Source organism: Rhinolophus sinicus, linkage group LG17, assembly GCF_036562045.2.
Source record: "Rhinolophus sinicus isolate RSC01 linkage group LG17, ASM3656204v1, whole genome shotgun sequence".
Taxonomy (NCBI): domain Eukaryota; kingdom Metazoa; phylum Chordata; class Mammalia; order Chiroptera; family Rhinolophidae; genus Rhinolophus; species Rhinolophus sinicus.
This window is the reverse complement of record NC_133766.1, coordinates 21,116,903-21,141,498: the sequence shown is the minus strand read 5'-3', so window position 1 is coordinate 21,141,498 and position 24,596 is coordinate 21,116,903. Positions and strand designations below refer to the sequence as shown.

At 38.0% G+C, this 24,596-nt stretch overlaps 1 protein-coding gene across 9 annotated transcripts in view; it reads left to right on the top strand.

Moving 5' to 3' along the window:
• Positions 1 to 24,596, top strand: part of LOC109458629 (complement receptor type 2) — a 144,728-nt gene that overhangs the window by 5,728 nt on the left and 114,404 nt on the right. Inside the window, exons 2-26 of one of the 9 annotated variants that reach the window (XM_074321974.1) lie at positions 907 to 1,086; positions 2,453 to 2,552; positions 2,952 to 3,037; positions 3,714 to 4,109; positions 5,098 to 5,274; positions 5,357 to 5,459; positions 6,111 to 6,196; positions 7,358 to 7,747; positions 9,139 to 9,327; positions 9,412 to 9,511; positions 9,749 to 9,831; positions 10,345 to 10,752; positions 11,362 to 11,538; positions 11,618 to 11,708; positions 12,000 to 12,076; positions 12,967 to 13,374; positions 13,748 to 13,924; positions 13,999 to 14,086; positions 14,438 to 14,520; positions 15,147 to 15,539; positions 16,592 to 16,777; positions 17,831 to 18,019; positions 18,646 to 18,669; positions 19,329 to 19,404; positions 23,794 to 23,899. In XM_074321974.1, the coding sequence (XP_074178075.1) occupies positions 907 to 1,086; positions 2,453 to 2,552; positions 2,952 to 3,037; positions 3,714 to 4,109; positions 5,098 to 5,274; positions 5,357 to 5,459; positions 6,111 to 6,196; positions 7,358 to 7,747; positions 9,139 to 9,327; positions 9,412 to 9,511; positions 9,749 to 9,831; positions 10,345 to 10,752; positions 11,362 to 11,538; positions 11,618 to 11,708; positions 12,000 to 12,076; positions 12,967 to 13,374; positions 13,748 to 13,924; positions 13,999 to 14,086; positions 14,438 to 14,520; positions 15,147 to 15,539; positions 16,592 to 16,777; positions 17,831 to 18,019; positions 18,646 to 18,669; positions 19,329 to 19,404; positions 23,794 to 23,884 (4,358 nt within the window). In that variant the 3' untranslated portion in view covers positions 23,885 to 23,899. Of the gene's footprint in view, positions 1 to 906; positions 1,087 to 2,452; positions 2,553 to 2,951; positions 3,038 to 3,171; positions 3,272 to 3,713; positions 4,110 to 5,097; positions 5,275 to 5,356; positions 5,460 to 6,110; positions 6,197 to 7,357; positions 7,748 to 9,138; positions 9,328 to 9,411; positions 9,512 to 9,748; positions 9,832 to 10,344; positions 10,753 to 11,361; positions 11,539 to 11,617; positions 11,709 to 11,999; positions 12,077 to 12,966; positions 13,375 to 13,747; positions 13,925 to 13,998; positions 14,087 to 14,437; positions 14,521 to 15,146; positions 15,540 to 16,591; positions 16,778 to 17,830; positions 18,020 to 18,645; positions 18,670 to 19,328; positions 19,405 to 21,104; positions 21,117 to 23,793; positions 23,900 to 24,596 lie in introns of those variants that run through there. The other 8 variants (XM_074321975.1, XM_074321977.1, XM_074321978.1 and 5 more) reach the window with 8 other exon arrangements.

The window sequence follows — 24,596 nt, the reverse complement described above, 5'->3', positions numbered from 1 at the left end:
TAATGAGATCTGGGTCCCAAACCATGATGGCTATTCTTAGAGCCAGTCTATATGACTTCTCCAACAGCTGTGTTGGGTGACAGAAAGGCTGGATCTGGCTACAACCTTGGGAGCTCTGTATTTACCTGTGTCAGTTAGACCATGTGAGTTCTTTGACTTTCACCTGTTCCTGTTTCATACTTATGTGAAAAAAAGATTTATAAATTTGATATTCACATACATTGCCATTCTGGAGTTAAAACTTGAGCTCTCTTTTCTACCTAGAAAAATGACTTTCCTGGGTATATCTTCAAGTATCTGGGTGTTACAGTTTCTTATCCATCTCCTAGGATAAGATTTGTTTCATTATTAATAAGAATAATATTATTATTATTTGAAGTCACTGGGAACTGTCTTTAAATAATTAGTTCATTTTATCTAGTACCCATCAGAACGTATTTACTAAGTTCTCTCAGGAGGCATATTACACTACTAGGTTAATGGAATACAATAACGAAGAATAATAAATAAGCATATTTTCTTATTGCTATAGTCTAAAACTTTAATGACTAAGATAGTAATATTAATTCATTAAAGTAATTTTAGATCATACACGTGCTGAGCTTATAAGGTCCCTGATATACTTTAGTTTCCTGTGGCATCCAGAAAAGTTTTTATAAGGTTTTACTTTTTATTTATGAGGTTGTAAGAAGATGGAACAACTCCAGGGTCTTTATGGACTTTGATGAAAAATGATTTTTTCCAGCTCTTCCTCTGAAATCTATCCTAAAGGATCTGAACTTCTGGGCTTATTTCTCTGTATATGCACCCATACTGCAAGTTACATGGTAATTGATGGCAAAACAGAAGCAGAGTACAAGTTTTAGCCTCTCTTACTTTTGATATTCCTGTGGTCTTTGTCTCTAGGTCAGTGTAAGCTCCTGCCAGTGTATGATTTTGCTAAGCCTAAAATTCAGAGTGATCAGTCTGAGTTTGCTGTTGGGACATCTTGGGAATATGAATGCCTTCCTGGGTATAGCAAGAAGTCATTCTTTACCATGTGCCTAGAGACCTCGAAGTGGTCAGATGCTAAGGAATACTGTAAACGTGAGTAATCTGTAGTAAAGGCATCTTTGGGTCTATTAATGTATCTCTATGGGCTAACCTGTTATTTTTCAAGAAAAAGACCAGCGAATTAGTAACTCATCTCAAATTAGGCGGGGAGGGGGAGGATTTCCTGGGTCCTCCATGTTTTCTTTTACTCCTAAGGGCATTGGGTATTGAGGTTAAATCATCAGAGGTTAAATCATCACAGCTGGCCAGCCCTGGTTTTCTATAATCTCTATGACCTTGCTCTATGCTCTCTGTACCGTGTTAGAGTGAGGTTAGAAGTTAGTATACAAAGAATATTAGTTTCACTTTATTTCTACCCTATTTAACTCAAGAGATATTGTTGAGTAACTACTAGGTATGAAGCTTTAGGCTAAATGACGGGGCTGGGAAGAACCATAAAAACCTGCTGGTCCCTTCCTTTGAGGAACTCCTATATTAATTGTAAAAACTAACTTTTAAACAAATACTGTACTATGATATACTTTCATTTATTCATAGCAATAAAGTTCTATGAGATCATAGAGAAGTAAGTAATAAATGCTATCTAGGAGAATTAGGGAAATCGAGGCATTACAGGCAAAGGAAACAGCATAGGCACAAGCATAGAGGTAAGAAAGAACACGATGTCTTTGGAAAAAGAAAAATTCAGTGTGGTTGGAGGCTAAGGTACATGGTGAGGAATGGTAGTTGATTTAGTGGTTTGAAGCTTACTTGTGACAGGCCATGCATTTATTTCCCCAATCAACAATGGAAAGTCATATGTTTTTAAATGGGGGAGTTGCACGTCCACATTTGTGCTTCTGAAAGATAATGTGTGCAGTGCAGTGGTAGATGTGCACAGAAGATGTACAGGGTGAATGGGGACCAGAGTTAGGAAGGTGAGTTTTGTTAATGATCCAATGAGAGAGTACAGCAGTGGTAAAGTAGTTGGTCTGGAGAGAGATTTCTGGAATTCAGTCACTGAAATTTGGTGACTAATTGAATGACGGTCAGGGGGTAAAGAATGAGTTGTAGAAAGGAAATGATGACAGTGACTTTATTTTTTTAAGCCACTTTATAGATGCTGTCCTCAAATAACAAAATATAAAAAGGGGAAATAGAGATTATAAATTATGGATGACCACAAATGTTTGCATGCACACTCAGAAATATAGACTATAAACTTTAAACAAATACTGTTATGGAGTTGACTGATCCTTTGGAAGATAGAAGTTTTGTAAATGTCGAAAATTTTTTTGAATAAGCATAAATAGGATAGTCAACAAGTCCAGTTGTCCAGTTAACTTGGGGTTTAATATAAAACACAAACGTTACCCCAAATCCCAATCCCAAATCCCGTTTTGTTTGTTTTTCCTTGTAGGTAAATCATGTGTGAGTCCTGGAGAACTCCTCCATGGCTCTGTCCTCATGCCCTCAGGTGTCGTGTTTGGGTCAACAGTTACATATTCTTGTGATGAAGGGTGAGTTGGCAGGAAACATCTCCCATGTACATGGGTATTAGAATAATAGTTTCAACAAGAACCTACTCTTCCAAAAGAGATCTGACTAATTTCCACTTATCCTTAAAAATAGATAAGCAAACGAGAATCACCTTCCTGAATTGCTCTAGAGATTACGAACTAGAGAGGATTCCTAGAAGAGAAAGAAGCTTGGGGTACTCTTCTTCCAATTTTATATCTCCAGGAGAGCCAATTTAATTTGGGTTTAGACTGTTGAATTTTTTATGATTCTTTAGTCTATTACCACTACGCATAATACATGATATTCCATTCCTTGCCATTCTTTCAGTGGACAAAAAACTAAGAATTCCTAAAATGTACATCTAGCTGGGAGATGATCACTCATCTCTTTGTCTTTAGATACCGACTCATTGGTGACTCATCTGCTACATGTATTATCTCAGGCAACACTGTAATCTGGGATAAGGACATGCCTTTTTGTGAATGTGAGTAAAACGATCTCTTTATTGCACCCTATATAATTCCTCTTAGCCCCTTCTAATTCACCTTTCTGACTCTGGTCTCCACTGGCCCAGCACATCTTCTATACACATCTCCTACTGCACAAATTATCTTTCAGAAGCACAAATGTGGACATGCAACTCCCCACATCTACACATCAAAATGAGTAACTCAGGAAGGTTACACTTGGTTTGGGAAGTTCTGGGCACAGAGCTGTGGTTTGTATATTCTTCTTCTAATCCACTCCCCTCCCCGCAATCCCACCACACTTTCCTTTGATTACTCTCCTTTGATGATAAGTTATTTCATAGTGAATAGTGCTTAAATCTAAAATATGCCATGAGATTGCACTTTGCCAACTTCATTCCGCGCAAAATGTAGGTCACCCTAGGTGCCTCCTACAACAGTTTATTTATATTCTGGGGATGGGAACTAGTAACCAGATCATATTTTTTTGAGTTTTCATCAGAGAAGTTTCATGTACCTTTCTACCTTGCTACTTCCTATCTAGAGCCATCTTAGAGATAAAGATACACTATTTCAACAATATGGGTTAATGGTAGACTGAATTAGAGTTTGGTTTGAAAGACTGAAGACAAAATTCCCAGAAGTTATAACATTTAAATGTCTTCTCTCTTTTCCTGCCTAACCCTCAAAAAGCTATACCTTGTGAGTCACCCCCACCCATCATCAATGGGTACTTTCACAGCAGCAGTAGCGACTTTTACTATGGAATGGTGGTGACTTATCAGTGCCACACTGGACCCAATGGGAAAAAGCTGTATGACCTCGTGGGTGAGAAGTCAATATACTGTACCAGCAAAGACAATCGAGTTGGCATCTGGAGCAGCCCTTCCCCTCAGTGCATTAATCTAGTCAAATGCCCAATTCCAGAAGTTGAAAATGGAATTATGGAATCTGGATTTAAACATTATTTTTCTTTAAATGATACTGTGATGTTCAAGTGTAAGCCTGGCTTTACCATGAAAGGAAACAATATAGTATGGTGCCAACCAAACAGTACATGGAATCCTCCACTGCCGAAGTGCTTCAAGGGTGAGTTGGGCTGAAAATTTGGGGACCTAGAAATAAAATGAGACTTTTGGAGGAAGAGATACATGATGGCTATGAGAAGAGGAGGAGAAAGATCGTATACGTGGTTGGGTATCCTGGTTAAAGACTTTGAAAGTAAACTTTAAAACTAATATCTAAATGTTGAAGAGGTAGGAGATTTACCATATGCTGGGACAGTGCTAGCTCTACATTAATGGAGGAAAATGAGAAGACGCTACAAAAAATAACAAATGAAAGGATAGTATCAGAGCCAGTGATCAGAGATTTTTCCAAAACATACATCTGATTAGGTTTTAGTTAAATGAGAACAATATAAACTCTCAATCCTATTGGCCATGCCAGTGGAGGAAATTGGCTGATGTCAGAATTTGATCCAAAATACTATAAACATTCTACATTTTTATACTGAAAAATGTAGACTTTATGGAATAAGGCGAGTTAAGGTTGAGTCTCTTCCCCTTGTCTCTCTTTCTCCCCTACTCTTATTGAGAAATTTCTGACTTACAAAAACTTGGCAACATTGGGAGCCCCTTCCTCAAGGCTCAGTATCTTCATTAACCTGAGTTGGGAAGCAGGAAAAAGACATAGATTTTTTATGGTAAAAAATGCATTACAAAAGTTTGATTCCCTTGGCTACAATATTATAGAGGACATCTGAGATCATTTAGTTAAATGAAGTAGAAAATGATGAATGGATGTAATGTTTTCTAGCACAGATCAAGATAGGGAAACAGATAGTTGCATGGTTTATCACATCTAAAAAAAGTAATGCACGTTAGCCCCACTCCACCTCATCAAAGGACTGTCTGCTTTACACTTGGGAGAGATGATGTGATCCCACACCTGCCAACACCATGTTGGCTTAGGTTCACCTTCATCCCACACCTGCCAACACCATGTTGGCTTAGGTTGTACAGAAGAAAGTTCTTATTTCGGAAATAAAAGGCCTCTGGTCCTGCTCTTTTCTCAGGGTGTCTCCCACCTCCACATATCCACCATGGTAATTATAACAAAATGGATAAAGAATTCTTTTCAACTGGACAGGAAGTGTCCTACAGCTGTGAGCCTGGCTACACTCTCATTGGAGCTGACTCTATGCAGTGTACATCCTTGGGAACCTGGAGCCATAGAGCACCCAAATGTGAAGGTGCCTAACACTTTATTCCATCTTAAGGAAACTCAGCTGTTTCCTGACTCTTCACAGGCTAGCTTTGTCTCTTTTTTCCTAGTGAAATCATGTGATGCCATTGCAAACGAACTTCTCAACGGCCGTATGGTGGCTCCTCCTAGTCTCCAGCTTGGGGCAGAGGTTTCATTTATTTGTGATGAGGGGTGAGTGTGAGGTGACAGGCCCAGAATTGAGACCTGTGAGTCATAACTAAGCATTGCAAAATGTAATCTCTAAAGATAGCAAATTATTTTCCTCTCTCTGATTTCCCCCCTCTTTTTCTTTACCTTTATTACTAAGAATTCTCTGATTAAGCAAATCCTATTGGTTTTATCCAAGTCTATGTATGGTGCATGGCCAGCCAAAGCTGGGAATTGGCCAGTCATCATTTGGAAAAACAAAGTTTGGTGTCAGAAGTTAAGGCTCCTGTTATGGCAAATGAATAGATGATGGGGGTTCAGTAAGATGGGCTCTTTGCAGTGAGATTAGGGGACTGGGTCTTTGATATTTCTTCATTAGGAACTGAGCTTTTTCCTTCTAAATGGTCAAGAGAATCTTGACATTTGGATGCCAAAGAGAAAAAGGAGAATTTTTTTTTAAAGAATATAATCATTAGGATTTTCTTTTCACTGTGCTATTACCTGGTCTGAAGTCATCACATAACTGAGATAATTCATATTCTTGGACTTTGTTCTTAAGCCAGAAATGTTTAAAAATAGAGCTCATTAATGCCGTATATTTGAGAGAAGTGATTAATTCCATGCAAGTGAGAATTGGTTTGTTCTGGTGACATTTGCTGCCCCTTATTATTTAAGGTACCGGTTAAACGGCAAATCTTCTAGTCAATGTGTCGCAGAGGGAATGAGAGTGCTCTGGAATAATAAGATTCCTGTCTGTGAAAGTGAGTAGAAAGCAAAAATAGTTAAGTATGGATCATGCCTCTTGATTTTTGGTGTGCTCTCTTGCATTTGTCAATTATAACATCTTATCCATATGTGTACTCTTCTGTATGTTCTAGAATGCAGACTCAAACTAATTTTATTCAGTTGACTACATGTTGTATTGTATTGTATTGTATTTGTAGTAAGATAAAATTACCCCTACTGAAACTGAGTAGCACTGATGTGCTGAAACAGTTTGGCCATGCCTTCTGTATGCCATTTCCTCTACTGATGAGCCCTCTTGGAGCTAAGTGGAAATCAACTGGAAGTTCTGGAGGTTGGCAATTTTCCCTTTACTCTGAGACTCATTCAGGAAAGATGTGCATATACCAACACAGCTATAAACAATTAATATCCTTCATGTACATGCGATCAAGTAAATAAAGGATGTGAGGTTATTATTCCAAACCTCTAATCACTTCCTATGGCTTTTTCAAAGGGGTCCAGCATAAAAGGATGACAAATGACTATAGTGAGACTGCAGTATCTTTAGCAGCAGGACAGAAGTACTTTCACCACTTGTAGCCCCAGATGGGGGTTTCAAACAGGTATTGAATAATTTGTATGTTCCAGGTTTTGTACTTGCCCCTTTCAGGTAGTTTTCTCTCGTTGGATTCTCATTACAGCCTATGAAGTAGCTTGATTTATACGACAACCTAGGAAACTGAGCTTAGGGAGGGTAAGACTTGCCTTAGGTCACACAGCTATTGAATGACAGTGAGGATTTTAAACCAGATCTACTGAACCCTGTTTCACTAATCCACGTTACCTCCTCACATGTGATTAGCTTGTCATTAACAATTATTTTCATGTGCTGTTTGTCTTTTGTTTCCTTATTTAAATTTATTAGATTCAGAACTATTGAATAAATTGTTTCATTGTCACTATTGGGTCAAGATAGTGCTTATAAATCCTTTATTGATTTGTTTGCTGAAAATGAAGAAAAAGGTAAGAATTTAGGAGCTTGGGAATAAGCAGGGACTATGAGTAAGAAACAAATTATAAAAATTTTAGTCTGTTTCTGAAAACTGACGTGACTTGTATTTGGATGCTTAATCTAAATTTGAATCTTTTTGTTGTTATAATCAGCATGACCACATATTTCTTTTTCTACTTTTCAGGGATTACTTGTGACCCTCCTCCTCCTATCAAAAATGGCTGGAATGGTTATTTTTCTGGCCCCATACCTCTTAAAACTGTGGTAAGGTACACCTGTTCATATGGCTTCCGCCAAATTGGAGACAGACATCTTTTTTGTATAAGTAATGACCAAGTGAATGGAATCTGGGACAAAGCTGCTCCTATATGTGAATATTACAACAAAAATGCCATTTGCCCTGAGCCCATAGTACCAGGGGGATACAAAGATAAAAGAGCTAAGCCACCATACAGACATGGTGATTCTGTGACATTTACCTGTCATACCAACTTCACCATGAAAGGAAACAAGTCCGTTTGGTGCCAAGCAAACAAAACGTGGGGGCCGACGCCATTACCAACCTGTGAGAGTGGTGAGTAAGAACCAAGATAAAACTGAGTTGGGAGGTTGGAGCCTTGCATTTCTGTGCAGATCAAGTTCTGTATCATTCTGAAGGAAGAAAAGTGTGGATGTGTGAATGGTGAGGGCAAGGGAGGAAGCAAGGGGAAGTGTGAAAATTATGATTTCCTGGGTTTTTTTTTAGTCATGGGGGATATAAATGTTCATTTAACAAACACCAATAGAGCAAAGCATTTCAAAGTATAATGGGAATAGGAAACTGAACATACCTAATAGCTAAATGGTTAAACCTCACAAGGATGGGGGCCAGAGTTGGTTGGTGCTATGCAAATTGGGTGGTTTTAAACTACATATCAGGGTCAATGTTAAAATTAGAACAATGTGAAATCTATTAGCAAAAATACACCCGGTGGATTTAAAACTCATCTATAAGTAGCTGTTAATACAGTCTGATAGAAATGATACCCTGTTGTCTGTGGTGTCTGTGAACACTTTCTGAAGAAATCCACTATTTTCCCAAGTCATCTCCTAAGCATAACATTTCTGATCACACGACTTTAAAAATAGGGACTACTGTAAGTTCTTCATTTCTTTTTATTTGGTTTGCTTATGTTGCTGCTGAAATCTAAATCTGAATTTCAATCATATCATTACAGGGACTGGCATAGTTGACAAAAATTACGCCATCAAAATTAGCCCTTAATTTTCTTAGTGAAGAACAGTATTGATCGATTCTAAATTGATTAATGAGTTGAAAATCTATTATTAGAAAAATATGATTCTATCTATTTATAGATAGATATATAATCTTGGATGTAAGGACTATCTGAAGAGAGTCACAAAATGAGGTGATTATAGAAAATAATTAAGCCTTTATAAAGATTTAGGTAGAACTATATGTATTGACCCAGAAAGATATCATAGATTATTCAGCAAAGAAAGGAAGGCATAGAGTAAGATGTATTTAGTACACGGGTACACACCCTTTATCTGTGTGTCTCTGTGTGTGTGTGTGTGTGTGTGTGTGTGTGTGTCACATATAGGATCCCATAAAGCCATGTCACTAATATCTAGCAAGATGACTCGCTAAATAATAACATGGTACTTTTGGAGTGGACAATAGATTTAAGGGTAGGATGAGAAGGTAGAATAGACATTTTTTGAGTAATGGAAAATTTTCACAGGCAAATCATAAAGTATAACAAAAATGGAAAATAATGTGCTACTTGTGATATAAAATGTATATAAATAAACCATAACTGTTTGATCTTTAAAAGGCTGAGTTGGAAATCAATGATGACTGGTTCCATGGATCATGTGACATTTATTTGGATCCATTTACTAAGTCAAAATCTAGATTGTGTAAGATGTATCATCTGATCGCCTTTTTTCTAACGTGTAAAGATTTCCCTCTGGAGTGTCCACCACTTCCCATGATCCCCAATGGACATCACACAGGAAAGAACGTTGGCTCCTTTGTCCCTGGATTTTCTGTGACTTATAGCTGTGAACCTGGCTATTTGCTTGTTGGAGAAAAGACCATTAGCTGTTTGTCGTCAGGAGACTGGAGTGCCATCATTCCCACATGTAAAGGTAACCAAAATTTAAAATCAATTTTAAGTAATTGGCCTATTAGGTTATTGCAATGCTTTGCACACCTTTGGCTTGTTTCCTTAGAGGCACGGTGTAAACCTCCAGGACCACTTCTCAATGGGCAGATGAAGGGGCCTCCAAGTCTTCGAGTTGGTGAAACTGTGAACTTTTCCTGTAACGAAGGGTGAGTGTCTAAAGGATCTATGTGATTTACTTCATTTGGATTATATATGCATGGTGTGACCTCTGAATGCTCCTCTGTGAGGATCTATGGACCCCCTGGGGAGAGGCTGAGAGATGATGCTAATAAAAGTAGTTGCTGCACATGAATTAAGTGAATTTGTCATGGACTTTAAGTAGAGGTTAATGTTCCCCCAAACCAACTGCCTGATAGTTCTGACTGACCACCCTCTATCTCCAGGTATCGATTACAAGGCCAACCTTCCAGTAGGTGTGTAATTGCTGGACAAGATGCTTTATGGACCAAGATGCCTGTTTGTGAAGGTAGGTTAGGGGAGTTGTGGTTTGCAATGAGTTCTTTGTCAGAGGCTCAACAGGACACTGCATTCTCAGCTTAACTAAGAGCTGTTGGTGCAGTCATTACTGTACAGAGGCGTATAGCGCAAACATCTCTCCTGGACATCTTTAAGGGATATATTCTTCACTGGAGATCCTTCAGTTACCACTTTATTCTCTGCTTACTCAACCAAAACAGTGTTCCTGGGCTTTTTTTCCTCTGAAATCGAAGTAGACTTGCCAACCAGGCCGTGAACATAAAGGAGAATGTATATTCAGTAAACCAAAAGCAAGGATCAGCAGAGTAGATGTATTCAGGGATTAAACTTCAAATCATACTGTTGGAATTCTAATGCTATACCTGCCTTAACTGATTCATGACAGATTCAAATATCACTGTCCCTCAACCCAGGAGGTGAGAGTGGTATCAGGCAATGACTGAGGCATTCTTTGTTTACAGCACAGCAAAAATCTTGTCCTTGCTCTCTGTAATTTCTCTAGAAATTCTTTGCCTGCCACCTCCTCCCATTCTCAACGGAAGTCATACAGGCCACCCTTCAATGAATGTTCGATATGGAAGCACAGTCACTTACACTTGTGACCCGGACCCAGAGAAGGGAGTGAACTTCAACCTGATTGGGGAGAACACCATCCGTTGTACCAGCGATAGTCAGAAGACTGGGATGTGGAGTGGCCCTGCCCCACGCTGCGAACTTTCTGTTCCTGCGATTCAGTGTCAACCTCCCCAGATCCTAAGAGGCCAAATATCATCTGGGCAGAAAGATCAATATTCCTATAATGACACTGTGGTATTTGCTTGCTTGAGTGGCTTCACCTTGAAGGGCAGCAAGGGAATCCGATGTAACGCCCAAGGCACATGGGAGCCATCCGCACCCGTCTGTGAGAAGGGTAGGTGTTCCAATACTCAGAAAGAAAGCTACTGGTTCATCTTTTCGAAGAGTGAGAGGAAGAGGTTATGGACTTGAGCTGGGTCTTTCCCAGGTTCTAGTTCCCTCAATTCTACTAAACATGCATAGTGAATATAAATTATGTAGGCTTTCTTGACACTGCCCCCAGCATTGTGTCATTTTGTGGGAGTATCCGTGTGTGGGGGGGGAAGTACTAAAGACCACTAAGTTGCCCACTTCTTTAGGAAGAAAATAAATGCTTGTTTGTCCTAAATGAGATTTCTTAAAAGGGAAGTCAGCAAAGCCCCCACTGCATGGCTATATCAGAATCTCCCATTGAAAGCATACAAGGCGATTCCTTAAGAAAGGAAGCCACATGTGAAGGGTTACAGCACCAAGTGGGAACTGAATAAAATCTGCAGCAGTCGAAGTGATGAATGGAGAAAAAGATGGAGAACCACTGCTTTAAACTACCCTAAGCTGGGCTGCAGGATGCTTTCTGTACCATTGTAACTGCCACCAGAGTGAAATTGTAGCTTTAACAACCATTTCTTTGGCCTGTTTCTTCCTTTTGATGTTCTATAAGAAAAATTGTCTCCCTTTCTTTTAGAGTGCCAAGCTCCTCCTAAAATCCTCAATGGGCGAAAGGAAGATAGGCACAGGATCCGCTTTGACCCTGGAACATCCGTAAAATATAGCTGTGACGTTGGCTATGTGCTAGTGGGAGAAGAATCTTTACATTGTACCCCTGAGGGGGTGTGGACACCCACTGCCCCCAAATGCAAAGGTGCCAGGCTTTGAATGTACGTGTTCTGTGGTTTTGAGATTGCCTTGAGTTGATTTCTCATCCTAGTCTCTTTTCTTAGTGGCAGAATGTAAACCCATAGGAAAACATCTGTATGAAAAACCCCGGGATCAATTTATTAGACTGGATGTTAACTCTTCTTGCGATGAAGGGTGAGTGTTGGCTACACCTGAACTAGGGCTGTCTTTTCAGTGCACACTGCAGGCTCTGTGTAAGAGTTTATCTCAAAGACCCTTCCCTGTCGCGTGTTCACGGAAGTGTTGATCGTGCTATTTTTCCATGCATGGGAACTATGCCTATGCAATGGATGGATGGTGCTGCTGCGGGCTACATTTTGTTCCTATTGCTTCTTGTCCTGAAAGCGGTGAGTCTGCTTTTGAGCCACTAGCTCTTGCTTAGCTTAGTCATCCCCAGCTGTCAAAATGACGTGACTCTGTCTCTAGGTACCGATTAGGTGAGAGTGTTTATCAGCAGTGTCAAGGTGCGATTCCTTGGTTTGTGGAGATTCGTCTTTGTAAAGGTGAGTAGCAAAAATAACAGAGAACCTGAAATAATGTGAGCGCTATGCTTTTATTGGGAGATTTCTATTTTAGGCCATGTTATTGGAATGAGACTATTTTATTCTATTAACTTTGTCAACAGTTAAGGTTGCACAGTTTTGCTGTCTTTCTACTGTCACCTCTTTCTACTTCCAAACATAACAATCACTTAATTTAAATGTGTTTAATGATTGGTTCTCTTTTGTGATTTAGAAATATAAGATTGATGAAAGTGGTGAGTATGTAATCTACCATGCTCAATTTGGGTATAAGTAGGTTAGTGGAGAAAAAGGAGATTTGTGTGGGATATTATCTCATATCCTGTATCTATTGCTTAATATGATCTTGGGCAATTTATGTAACTTCTCTGAACCTCTAGTCCCTCATCTGTAAAGTCAGCATAAGAATGCAGACTTCAAAGCTGTTATAATTAAATGGTACTATCCCTACTTTATACATGAGAAAATTGCCTGTCAAAAAGTAGGTGCTCAATCAACAATAAACATTCTTGGCCAAAGTATTATATCATCCTAGGACAAAGATGGTACGCAGAGAAGCTTAATTCTATTTCGCTGTGCCTTTTATTCACCTATTGGTTATTAAAAGAGATGATTTTTCAATTAATAATTTACTACTGGACTTTACTGCCACACAATATGACATTGACATTGCATGTTCACTTCTAACAAAGATTTCCATTATGAAACCTGTTTGAGTTGAATGTTACATATGTTATGAAATAACTTGTATCATCAAAACTTGACCATATCGTCCAGGAAATGTAATAACCACAGGTTCATTACTAGCTTCATTTCTCTTCTTTGGTGTCAATACTGGAACAGAATTCTACAGTAACTTCTCATCTCTCCAGAAATCACCTGCCCACCACCCCCTGTTATCATCAATGGGACACACACAGGGAGCTCCTCAGAAGACGTTCTATATGGAACCACAGTCACTTACACATGTAACCCCGGGCCCGAGAGAGGAGTAACATTCAACCTCATTGGGGAGAGCACCATCCGTTGTACAAGCAACAATCAGGAGAGGGGCATCTGGAGTGGCCCTGCTCCTCTCTGTAAACTTTCCCTCCCTGCTGTTCAGTGCTCACGTGTCCACGTCGCAAATGGATACCAGATATCTGACAAAGACGCCCCATATTTCTACAATGACAGTGTGACATTCAAATGTAATAATGGATTTACTTTGAAGGGCAGCAGTCAGATTCGTTGCAAAGCCAATAACACCTGGGATCCTGAAATACCAGTCTGTGAAAAAGGTAAAAACCCAACGGGGGGAAAAATGAGGTATTTACTTGTTTCTCCTTATCTCCCACCCCAAACTAGAGTCATGCAAGAAGTCAAGAGGGCACAGGTTACTGTCCTATTTCTCTCATTCTGTAGTAGAACATTCTATGTGTGATGTATGCGTTCTTTGTGTTAATGCCTCTTGTGTCTGGAATGTATTCAGCATAGATAATGAGAGGATGCCTAGTTCTTTCCAAAGAGCAGAAAGCCTTCAGGAATGAATTAGAGCTTTATGATCTTTGGCTTAAAATTGTAAGATTGTCTGTTGTCAAACTGTGTATCCTTAATGTTCCTGAGTATGAATTCCTCTTCCGTTGGTATTTATGTGGGGAGTTTTCTCTTCAGGCTGCCAGCCACCCTCTGGGCTCCACCATGGTCGGCATACAGGTGGAAATAGGGTCTTCTTTGTCTCTGGGATGACTGTAGACTACACCTGTGACCCTGGCTACTTGCTTGTGGGAAACAAATCCATTCACTGTGTGCCTTCAGGAAACTGGAGTCCTTCTGCCCCTCGGTGTGAAGGTACTTTTAGTCCAAGAGTTGTCTTTCTCTTTGATATCAGACGTGTATAAGTAATTGTGACTTTGCTCCTCTAGAAGCACCATGTCAACCTGTGGGAGAAAATGTTCAAGAGCCTCCAGCTGGTTCGCATGTGATCCTGGTTAATACATCCTGTCAGGATGGGTGAGTGTGAGATGATCCATTCTGAGAAAGGGTCTCCATTTTATTCTGTGCATTAATTCTACCCTCAGCTTGCGTTGGTGACACCTTTTAGGGGTTCCTTGTTGTCACACTCACACACAATGTGAGGTTCCAAAGGTCTAAGTAGCATCTCTGACTTTTCAGTTCTTTCTTGACATGGCAACGGCTTTGCTGTGAGCAAGTCTAGGTCTAAAGTAGTTTTCTTACTTGGAGACCAAGGGTTTTAACTCCTCTCTGCCAGAGCTTGTAAGTCCTCTGTATTTGTGGCTTGAGGAGGCTAGGTTGCAGAGACGTGGTAACGGGAAGAGGAAATGCATTATAACCTCTCTCTAGGTACCAGTTGACTGGACATGCTTATCGGAAGTGTGAGGATCCTGAGAATGGTGTTTGGTTCCAAAGGATTCCACTCTGTAAAGGTAAGATAGAAATTAAAGTTGTCACTGGGGTAGTAGGGGGTTAGAGAAGACAGGCCACTGATGAACTAGTCTATAGCTACCTTTACAGTCTGTGTGTTCTAGCTCACTGTACACAAGACAAGAAAAATCTTTCAGTGTTTGGTCAGCACTGTCATTGGGAAACAAAGTTGTCTAGTAGGAACCATGGATTGGCCATATATTTGCTGAAGATTAAAAAAGACAAATATAGCCTGTGTCTCTAGTTCATGATAATATAGTTGCATTTCTTTCTTATTACTTTACTGTATTTTTAAATATTTTGGAATGAATCTGTACTACTCATAATCAGTAATATTAATAAAGCTGTTCTAAAGAAAAGATAATTCATAGTGGTTACACTGTACATCTGAAACTAATATAAAATAATATTGAGTGTCAACTATAACTGAAAAAAAGAATAAGGAATGGAATAAGCTTGAAAATAGGAAAATAATTACAGTGAATAACAGGAATAATTCAGTTGGTAAATCTAAATAATTTTATAGTTATGTGCAATACATACGTTGCATAGTGTCATTTATTCCTGAATGAAGACTGTCTACTTTGGTGTAGTAACTGAAGTAGAATTTCCTTACTCTCTTGTACAGTTATTCAGTGTCCACCCCCAGCAGTGATTCACAATGGGAGGCACACAGGTGTGATGGCTGAACACTTTCTATATGGAACTGAAGTCTCTTACGAATGTGACCAAGGATTCTCTCTTCTGGGACAGAAGAGCATACGATGCATAAGTGATGCTGAAGGACGCGCATCTTGGAGTGGACTGCCTCCACAGTGCTTGAAACCTCCTCCTGTGACCCACTGCCCCAACCCAGAAGTCAAAAATGGACACAAGTTAAATAAAACTCATTCTTCGTATTCCCACAATGACACAGTGTATGTTGTCTGCAACCCCGGCTTTATCATGAATGGCAGTCACTCGATTAGGTGCCACACCAATAACCAATGGGTGCCAGGTATACCAACTTGTATTAAAACAGGTAAGACATTGTAAGGAATAAGCCCTGGGGTGTTGCACAGAATAAAGAGAAAGGTTTTTCAAACTGCTCTTGCCAGTCTGCCTAAGGAAAAGCATAAAAGCTAAGGCAATTACATTGTTTTATAAAATACCTGCTTTATCTTCTTACCTGATTTTCTTATTCCCTTTCCTTTGAAGTGTGTTGAAAAAAAGAACATGAAAGAATAATGTTTCACTTCCAAATTGATGGTGTCTCCAAAATTTATTATTTTTATTAATTTAGAATAAGAAAAATACACCTACCTTTTTGGGCAGGGGCAAATGTTGGCAGTAATATTGCCTAATAAGTGCTATTAAGGCTTAATATCAGGATAAAGAGAACTTTGGGTGTCCCAAAGAGTGAAGTTGGCCTTCAAACCCACTGAATTGTCCTTGTCATTTTAGTTATCATTTGGCAGTTTTATTCCTATTTCTGACTATCTACACCAGAGGCTGCCAGTTGGTGACTCAGTAACTGAATTTAGCTCATCAGAACTGGTTTTCTTTGGCCAGCACAGTAGTCTCATTTTAAGTGAAACCCCTTGTGCACAACCCAAGATAGATGGTGAACCTGTGATTCAGTTAGGGCCCCTTTGCTTTCCTGCAAGGCACCAGTTGCTTGAATTGTGCTGTGGCTGTCATTTTTAGAAGAGCGCTCTCATTTGTCAGATCTCACGACTTCATTTCCTGAGTCCTGTAGGCATTTGAGGGGGTGACCCTTAGACTACTGCCTTTCTGCTATTCAAAGGGAAAAGAAAAGAATACAATTGGTTGATCAATTACAGTTGTGAGCTGCAACCATTGATGTGTCATTATATTACTTTTGACATTTTTCTTCAGATCATATACAATATATGTAGGCAATGCCAATCTCTGTCCAGTGCTGCTTGGTTTCGTGCAATGAACATTTCTAGATACCAATTAATTGGCTTGTTCCTGCCTTCTGTCTATATCGCTATCACCCATAGGTACTGTTGGCTATATGTTGCTCTGTGCTAAATTTTTTTAAAAAAATGTTTTTTCTTGGTATCTAAGCTTTCTTAGGATGTCAACCTCCATTTAAGATCCCCAATGGGAATCATACTGGTGGAGATGTAGCTCGCTTTTCTCCTGGAATGTCAGTCCTGTACAGCTGTGACCAAGGCTACCTGTTGGTAGGAGATGAACTTCTTCTTTGCACACATGAGGGAACCTGGAGCCAACCTGCCCCTTATTGTAAAGGTGCATTATCTATTTTTTTATTTTTAAATTAAATTCATCCTAATCAGATATATTCAGTTAGGAGTTAGGTACTTTCCGTTTAAAATTGCCAAATAAATGCATTAATGAGATCATTTAATTAAATGAATTTAATTGGATTAATACAATAATTAATCTAAATACCACAAAATGAGAAAAAATTGATGTGGAGTATAGTCTCTCTGATGGGTGATCACTGATTTAGTCACTTAAATATAGAAAGCTGAAATGCTTATGTAAATTAAACAACCAAAGTGCAGACTGAATGCACACTATGACTACAGTTATGATAAGTGTGTATTTGACAAACTACAAATAAGAAAAGAGCAATCATCTTTTCAGTGTATTTTCTCTGAGGAATGATGGGATTATGGACACATTTTTTGTAAAATTTAGAATGTCATTTTCATTAGGCCTGTGAAATGTGAGTAGTAAGTTAACATCTAATATGTGTTGAGCACTGCTTGCTATACCCCAGATCCTGTGCACAGCATTTTGCGTACCTTGTCATTTAACCTTTATGAGAACCATATGAAGTTCATGCCATTTATTATTCCTACATTATAGAGGAAGTCTCCATAGAATGGAGAGATTTGTCACATTAGGAAGTCCTAGAGTCAGGATTCAAATCCAAAATCTCACACTATTGACCTCTACACTGAAAAAATGAAAGAAAAACATGAGGAAGCAGGTAGATGTATGAAGAATTGGAGACTAAGAGCAGCAACTGATAAAGCAGTAATTCAGAATACTTAGTATTACCCATTCAGCCCTCACCATTTCTCTGACAAATCATTAAAATTATCCAACACTATTAGGTTAGGAACTAAAGCACAAAGAAGGAAAATAATCTGGCTTAAATTACCTAAAGGTTATTGAGAAAGATGGCTGACACTGAAACACTCTGCCTAGGATATCATTTTGTGTTATTTCAGTGAGGCTTTATTTACTGAGAATGAACTAAGTTGGTTTCATAAACCTTTCCGTTAAGAGTAGTATCTACTACGTTGGTAAATTAGATTCCTTTGATTTCAGAGGTAAACTGTAGCTTCCCAGAGTATATGAATGGAATCCAGAAAGGGCTGGAGTCTGGGAAAAAGTATCAGTACGGAGCTGTCGTCACTTTGGAGTGTGAAGACGGGTACACGCTGGAAGGCAGTCCCCAGAGCCAGTGCCAGGAGGATCACCTGTGGAACCCTCCCCTGGCTGTTTGCAAATCACAAGGTAAGTGCAAGGGCTTTGCTGCCTCTGGTACTTGTCTCATTGGAGAGAAGGGAGTGAGGAGTATCCCTCCATATTAGGGACTCCTGAGTTTTCAGTTGACGTAGGTCTGTAACTAGTGGTACAGTAATAGACAGATTTGAAGTTGGTCGTCTATACTAGAAAAAGCAAAATTTCCTGAGGATGAGGGAAGAAAAGAAAATAGAGCAGCATTAACTTAAAGGTGTAAAACTAGAAACCTTACATTTTGTAATTCCCTTATTGCTGAAACTTGATTTATAAATGCTTACCAATCTGACAGGGACCTCCCAAAATATGTTAACCCACCTGTTACAACAGTTAATACTTGCATTCTAATGTGAGAAATCCCTCATTATACTGAGTATATTGCTTTTTTCCATTGATGAACTCTCCCAACTTAGTTAAGGTGACATTTTTTTTTTAAGTCCAGTGAGTTGTTACATAAGAAACGAAGGAAGAGAAGGTAGAATCCAGGGCAGAATACATCTTTTAAGTAGACTTGGAGGGAAGGGAGCTGAGTGTTCACTCTAGGACGTTACCCTGGGACTCTGGACTGCATTGACTCGTGCAACAAGACTAATATGTTCATGGTTTTGTATTCCCCTTAGGCTCATTTCCTCTTCTTGTTGGTGGTAAGTTTTCTTACATACTCGAAGTTCTAATAATGTTTTATACAAACATATATAAAATTTGAGACCCTGAAGTGCCCTTCACTTTAACTCATAGGAAATTAACTGTTTTGGTGGTTTCAGGAACTTTTAACATGCACTTCACATTACAAATTGTCATTTTTAGATAGAGTTGAATACGTAATTTAAACAGCAAGCTCTTCCCAGTTTTTAAATTGAAAGTTTAGTTTACATTAACTCTTGGTCTTTTGCATGATTTGACACTATTAAAATATGTTGGATTGTTCTGCAGTAGAAAAATATATTTCACAACTGAGAGAAAAATGTTTTTATGCAAAGTCGTGGATCCTGGTGTTTTGAGCTCCTAATTTTACCCCAGTGATGAGAATATTACTAATAAAACTGAAAAGCCCAACAAAACTTGACTGAATCCTGTGGTCAAATGTTTGGTGCTTTAGATTAAATGTGGACTAGATTGAATCAGAAAAACCTTAAGCCCAAGTGTGATTATTTAGGAAATCAATATTTGTGTAGCTCAGAAAGGCTAAATATAAAAGTAATATAACATATTTCCCCACCACTAGGAATAGGCCCCACAATCACTTCAAAACAATATAGGTCACATTTTTCTGGCATTTGATACTTGCTGTTTTGTTTTCTAGGGTTTTCTACAGGCTTAGTATTTCTTATCTTCTTGGTTATTGTCACCTTATGCATGATATTAAAACACAGAAATCGGTAAGTTCAATGCACGTTTGACCAAAATGCACAAAAGGTTTTGGTTTCTTCCCTGAAACTAAACACAAGTTACATGAAATGAGTATAACAATGTGATAACTGGAATGTGATATTTTGTGGTATGTAGAAGAAAGCCCTATCCTTAAGAAATTAAAAGATATCAAACAGTCTTTATTGAACTATTTATTCAGATGATACATTATTTAAAAAATCTAAAAAACAGAAAGAAAACAAATCCCAGTGATCAGGACTACAGATATTTTGGTATATTCCTACGTGATCTTTTTTCTTATGTTCTTTTTCTTTTTCTCTTTATACACTAAAATTTTGGCATCATAGTCTCCTGCCTTAATTTTTTTTCATTTAGCCTATTGTACATACGCAAGTTCGGACAATTAATTTCACAAACTTTTCCACTGTGTGATTATTTTTTGTGTTTTTAAGTCATGTTTCTTTTTTAGTTACTAAATAACGTACTGTTCTATTATATGTATTTCTGTATTGTGGAAATTTTAGGCTTCCACATTTATTTGATAACAAATAATAATATGAGGGACACCTTCCTATTGAATTTATTGAGGTGACATTGGTTAATAAAATTATACAGGTTCCAATTGTGGAATTCTGTAATATATAATCTATACATTGCATTGTGCAATTCTATAATACGTCATCTATATATTTGCACCACCCAAAGGCAAATCTCCTTCTGTCTCCTTCTTTCACCTCCCCTCCCCCCTTACCCTCTGGTAACCACTAAACTGTTGTCTGTGTCCATGATTTTTTGTTTGTTTGTGTTGTTCATTTGTTGCTGAGGGACACCTTTTAATAAACCTTTTGCACATCTACTTATATCCTTACTATAGATTTCTAGACTTACTAGGGATAAATGTGTGAACATTTAAGATGCTTAATAAATATTGCCAAGTGACTTTTCATAAAATTTTTCTAACTGATTATATATCAAATAATTAATAGATCTGGGTGTGTTGTGTTTCTGGACTCCTTTTTCTGCTTTATTGATCTGCCTATTCTTCCAACACAGACCACTTTGTTTTTAATTAGTATGGCTTTCTACTGTTATAATATTTGGTGGGAATCCCCTCGCTATAAATTTTCAGAATTTTCCTATTCTTTTCTGTTTTTGTATGTTGTAATTGCATTTAAGGCTACAGATTAATTTGTGATACATTGTAATGTCTTCCCATTGAGAAACATACTAAGTCTTTCAAGTTCAAGTAATGTTTCTGTCACTCAGTTGTTGTTTCAAGACTACTGAAGTGTATTACTAAGTTTCTATGCTTTGTTATGCTCAGAAATTATTGTGTTAATACCCAGAAATTAGACATATTTTTATATTTTATTTTGAATTAATTAATTTTTTCTACATTTGAATCTATAAAGTAATGTTGCCCTAGTGTGTTATGTGATTTTTGGGTGAGGACACAAAGCAAATAACTAGTACTTAAGAATTTTGATCAAAATTCCATAGTGAAAGACACGCATGCTTCACATGAGCCTCGAGAGAGGATAGACAAGAAGGAAAAGGTATTCCAGGTAGAAGGAACAGTTTGAATAAAGACCCAGAGGCACATCATTCCATTACATACTGTGAGAACTACAAAAGCAATCTGAAATGATTGCGAAATAGTGTGTGTAGAATGTGTTTGAATGTGAGTAGAATGTGTTTGAAGGTGAAGGTGGCATAGGTGGTTTTTAGGTGGAGACAATGGCATAAAAAATCCCTCTGACACAAAAATCTTGTGGCATTACAGAATATTCTGATATGTGCAAAAGATACATTTTAAGCAAATGGCATCATTCTACATCAGCCTGGGAACGTTCTGTGTGCGTAAGTTAGCGAGTCTCTGTACATGCAGAGTTAGGGAGGATAATCAGATGGAGTCTTACCAAGCTCTAATTCCAGTGGGGGAGGACCAAGGGATGTCATACGAAACATGTCCCTCACAAAGTCTAACAATATTTTCTTAATATACCAAGTCACCTGGATCCTTTATTTAGCATGCCCACAGTGCCATCTGATGACATTGTTCACAGTTGTATAATGTCTATGTAATTGGGCACAAAGGGAATACATTGGAACTATGCAATGATGGCATCTATGAACCTGAGTAGTTTGTTCTGCTCCTGGGAGGGCCTGAACATGGCAGGTCTGGCAAGGGTCTACAGCTGGGAGGTACTTTAGACTGCAGGGCTTACCAGAAGATACGCCACATAACCCTGTTGTGAATGCCTTCTGGGAAAAGGGCATTCTATGACCAAATAAGATGGGGAAATATTGCATACTACATTTTTCTCATGAAGATTCACAATCACCATGAGAATATTTAAAGTCCTATAATAAAGCAGTCTGTTTAATTTTTTTTTTTTTTGTAATCAGAGTTTCCCAAACTAATTGGGTTACACAACTCTTTTTTCTCACATAATACTTTTAACATTCCTTGGAAATTTAACAGACATTGTCTGTTCTATTTAACAGACATTGGTGAAATCTAGAAAGGTGGTCAGGAACTAGATCATCAAAGGCCTGTAGGCCATGACAAGGAATTGGAGTGTATCTTAAACAAGTAGGATCTAAAGCAAGGGAAAAATATGTTCAGATTTGTATTTTCTAAACAAGGGGAAGGATGGGGCTGTCAGCCAAAGCAGCAGTGGCAGGGGTGGACCAAGAGGATGGAACAGATATAAGATCACTTCACTTTTAACAAGGTAGGATTTCCAAGACTGAGTGTCTTGCTGAATATAGGGACGAGGGAGTATAAAGAATGAGCTAAGTGGAGGCCACTGGGTCATCCCAGTGTTTCACCAAAAGAGAGAAACGGGTTTGTGGGGAAACATGATGAGTTCTGTTCTGACCTGCCCCTTTGTGGCACCTGTGATGTAGGACTCAAGAGAGAGGGACCTGGAGAGAGGTAGGTGACGTTAAATTACAGTTGTAGCCTTGGAACCAAAAAGAACATGAAAAATAAAAATAGGGATGAGATCTGATTGCAGAAGGACAGTAATGCTTGAAAGGCAGGAGGGTAAGAAACAGTCAGAGGTAAGAGGAAAGCTGGAGAGAGTAGTTTCACAGAATTCAAGGGAGAAAAAGGTCTAAAAAAAAAAATAGGAATGTAATTCGTTGGTTTTCCTCATAGGAAGTTAGAAGACAATTTTAGCCAAGAGTAATTACACATTTAAATAAATAGAAAATGTGGTCTCTATCTCTTTCCTTCATGCTCTTTCCTAAGTTTGCTATCAGGAAGGACATGGCATGTGTAGGAAAATTTGCAACCTTGGGAAATGTCTATAAGCTCTAATAATTCATAATGTTCCAGCCTGAGTATCATTAAGTTTATTAACATGATTGTACCACATACTATTTTTAAATGCCTCAATTGATATGAACGAAAAAATATGTTAAACTAAATTCCTAAGCATCACTTTCTTACCTTATTTCCATTTTCTAACTGACTCCAATATGTTTTCTGATAGTTGATATGGGCATTTGAACTACCTTAAATACTTTTTAAATGAGATCACTAATCATTAAAAATGAATGTCCTGTATGAAATGTAATATTTATAAAAGCCATCTAAACATTTGAAGAAGAAACTATGCTATTCTTTTCTAGCACTCTAAGGTATTTTAAAATCAAAATCTGACATTGACCTAAAACTTCCATTTTATAGTTTTCTTAATGTCTCTTCCTATAAGCTGACCTTAAATATGGTAGTGAGTGAGATGCTCTAAGTACCCTTAGCAGTAAGCTTTCTTCACCATCAATTTTTAATACTTTATTTCAGACTTCTCCATGATAGCATAAACATATTTTAGTGTCCTTTGCTAATTTGGCAAAGTGGTTTTAGAAGCACAGTAAAGTGTATGTGCTTTCAAAGAGTAGAAGTAAAAATGTCCTTTTAAAAATCATTTAAAGCTTTTAGTGCTGTATGACCATGTAAAGGTTTTGAATTAAACGTCAAATACAAAAATTTTCTTTTAAGTTAAATTGGAAGATTGTGTCTCAAATAGGTAAATTTATGATCATATCCTAACATAAAAGCTTTTTTTTATATATTTGATACTTTGATATGACACTGGGATCATAGTTGTTAGTTATTAAGAATCCTGGATCTGAGGTAAAACTGCCTAATGTCAAATTCTGACTTCAACAGTTAGAAGCCTAGCAAGTGACTCATTTTTATGGGCCTTTCCAAACAACAGGGATTATAGTGATTACTTCATAGGCTACTTAGGACAATGAAATGGAATCATCCATGAAAAGTACTTGCCATGTATCTGGAACTATGAAAAACAAGCAACTGTTATATCTTTATAGTAATCGTGATCAATGAGTAAAGATTTTGCATTCTTCTTTCTTCCATTTAGCAATTATGCAACTAAAAGCCCTACAGGAAGAGAACTGCATTTAGAAACACGAGAAGTATATTCTATTGATCCATACAACCCAGCAAGTTAATCAGAAGACAAAATGGTATCTAATGAAACTGAAAAATTTTTATTAATTTCTCTGTCAAAATTTCCTTCAATTTCTATTTATCAATAAGAATAGTACTAAGTACTATGGTTCTATTGCACAATTCTTTTGTAACAATGCATAGAAGTTGTTAACTTACCTACTTAATATTGCCAATTAATGTCCCTGTTTTTTTAGTTCATTCATCCATTCAACAAATATTTAAATAATTAGCACAAAAATTAAGAATAAAAGAAATAAGAAAATGGTAACTATTATGAAGAGAAATTAAACAGGAAAGCCTGATAGAGAGTGCAGGGTAGTTGAACGGAAGTCCTTACTAGGAAAATGGCATTTGAGCAAAGACTAGAGTGAAGTAAAGTGCAAGTCCTGTGGGGAACAACATTCCAGGAAGAAAGAACAGTAAGTGCAAAGACCATAAGGTGTTGTGTGTCTGCTGTGCTGGAAGCACAGCATTGGTTGGAAAGAAACCATTCCATGAGCAAATCTATGTGTGGCCTAATACAAGCTCATATGGGCTGAGCCAGAAGAAAGTGGTAGTGAGGAAATCAGAGGTGGAAGGGGAGGAGGGTGAGGATGATCGATCATAAGAGTATGCCAGGTCATTGTAATGAACTTGATGTTTATTCCCAGATGGGAATCATCGGAGGGTTTTAAGTGGAGGAACAAATAATCAGCTTAACTGCTTTGTTAA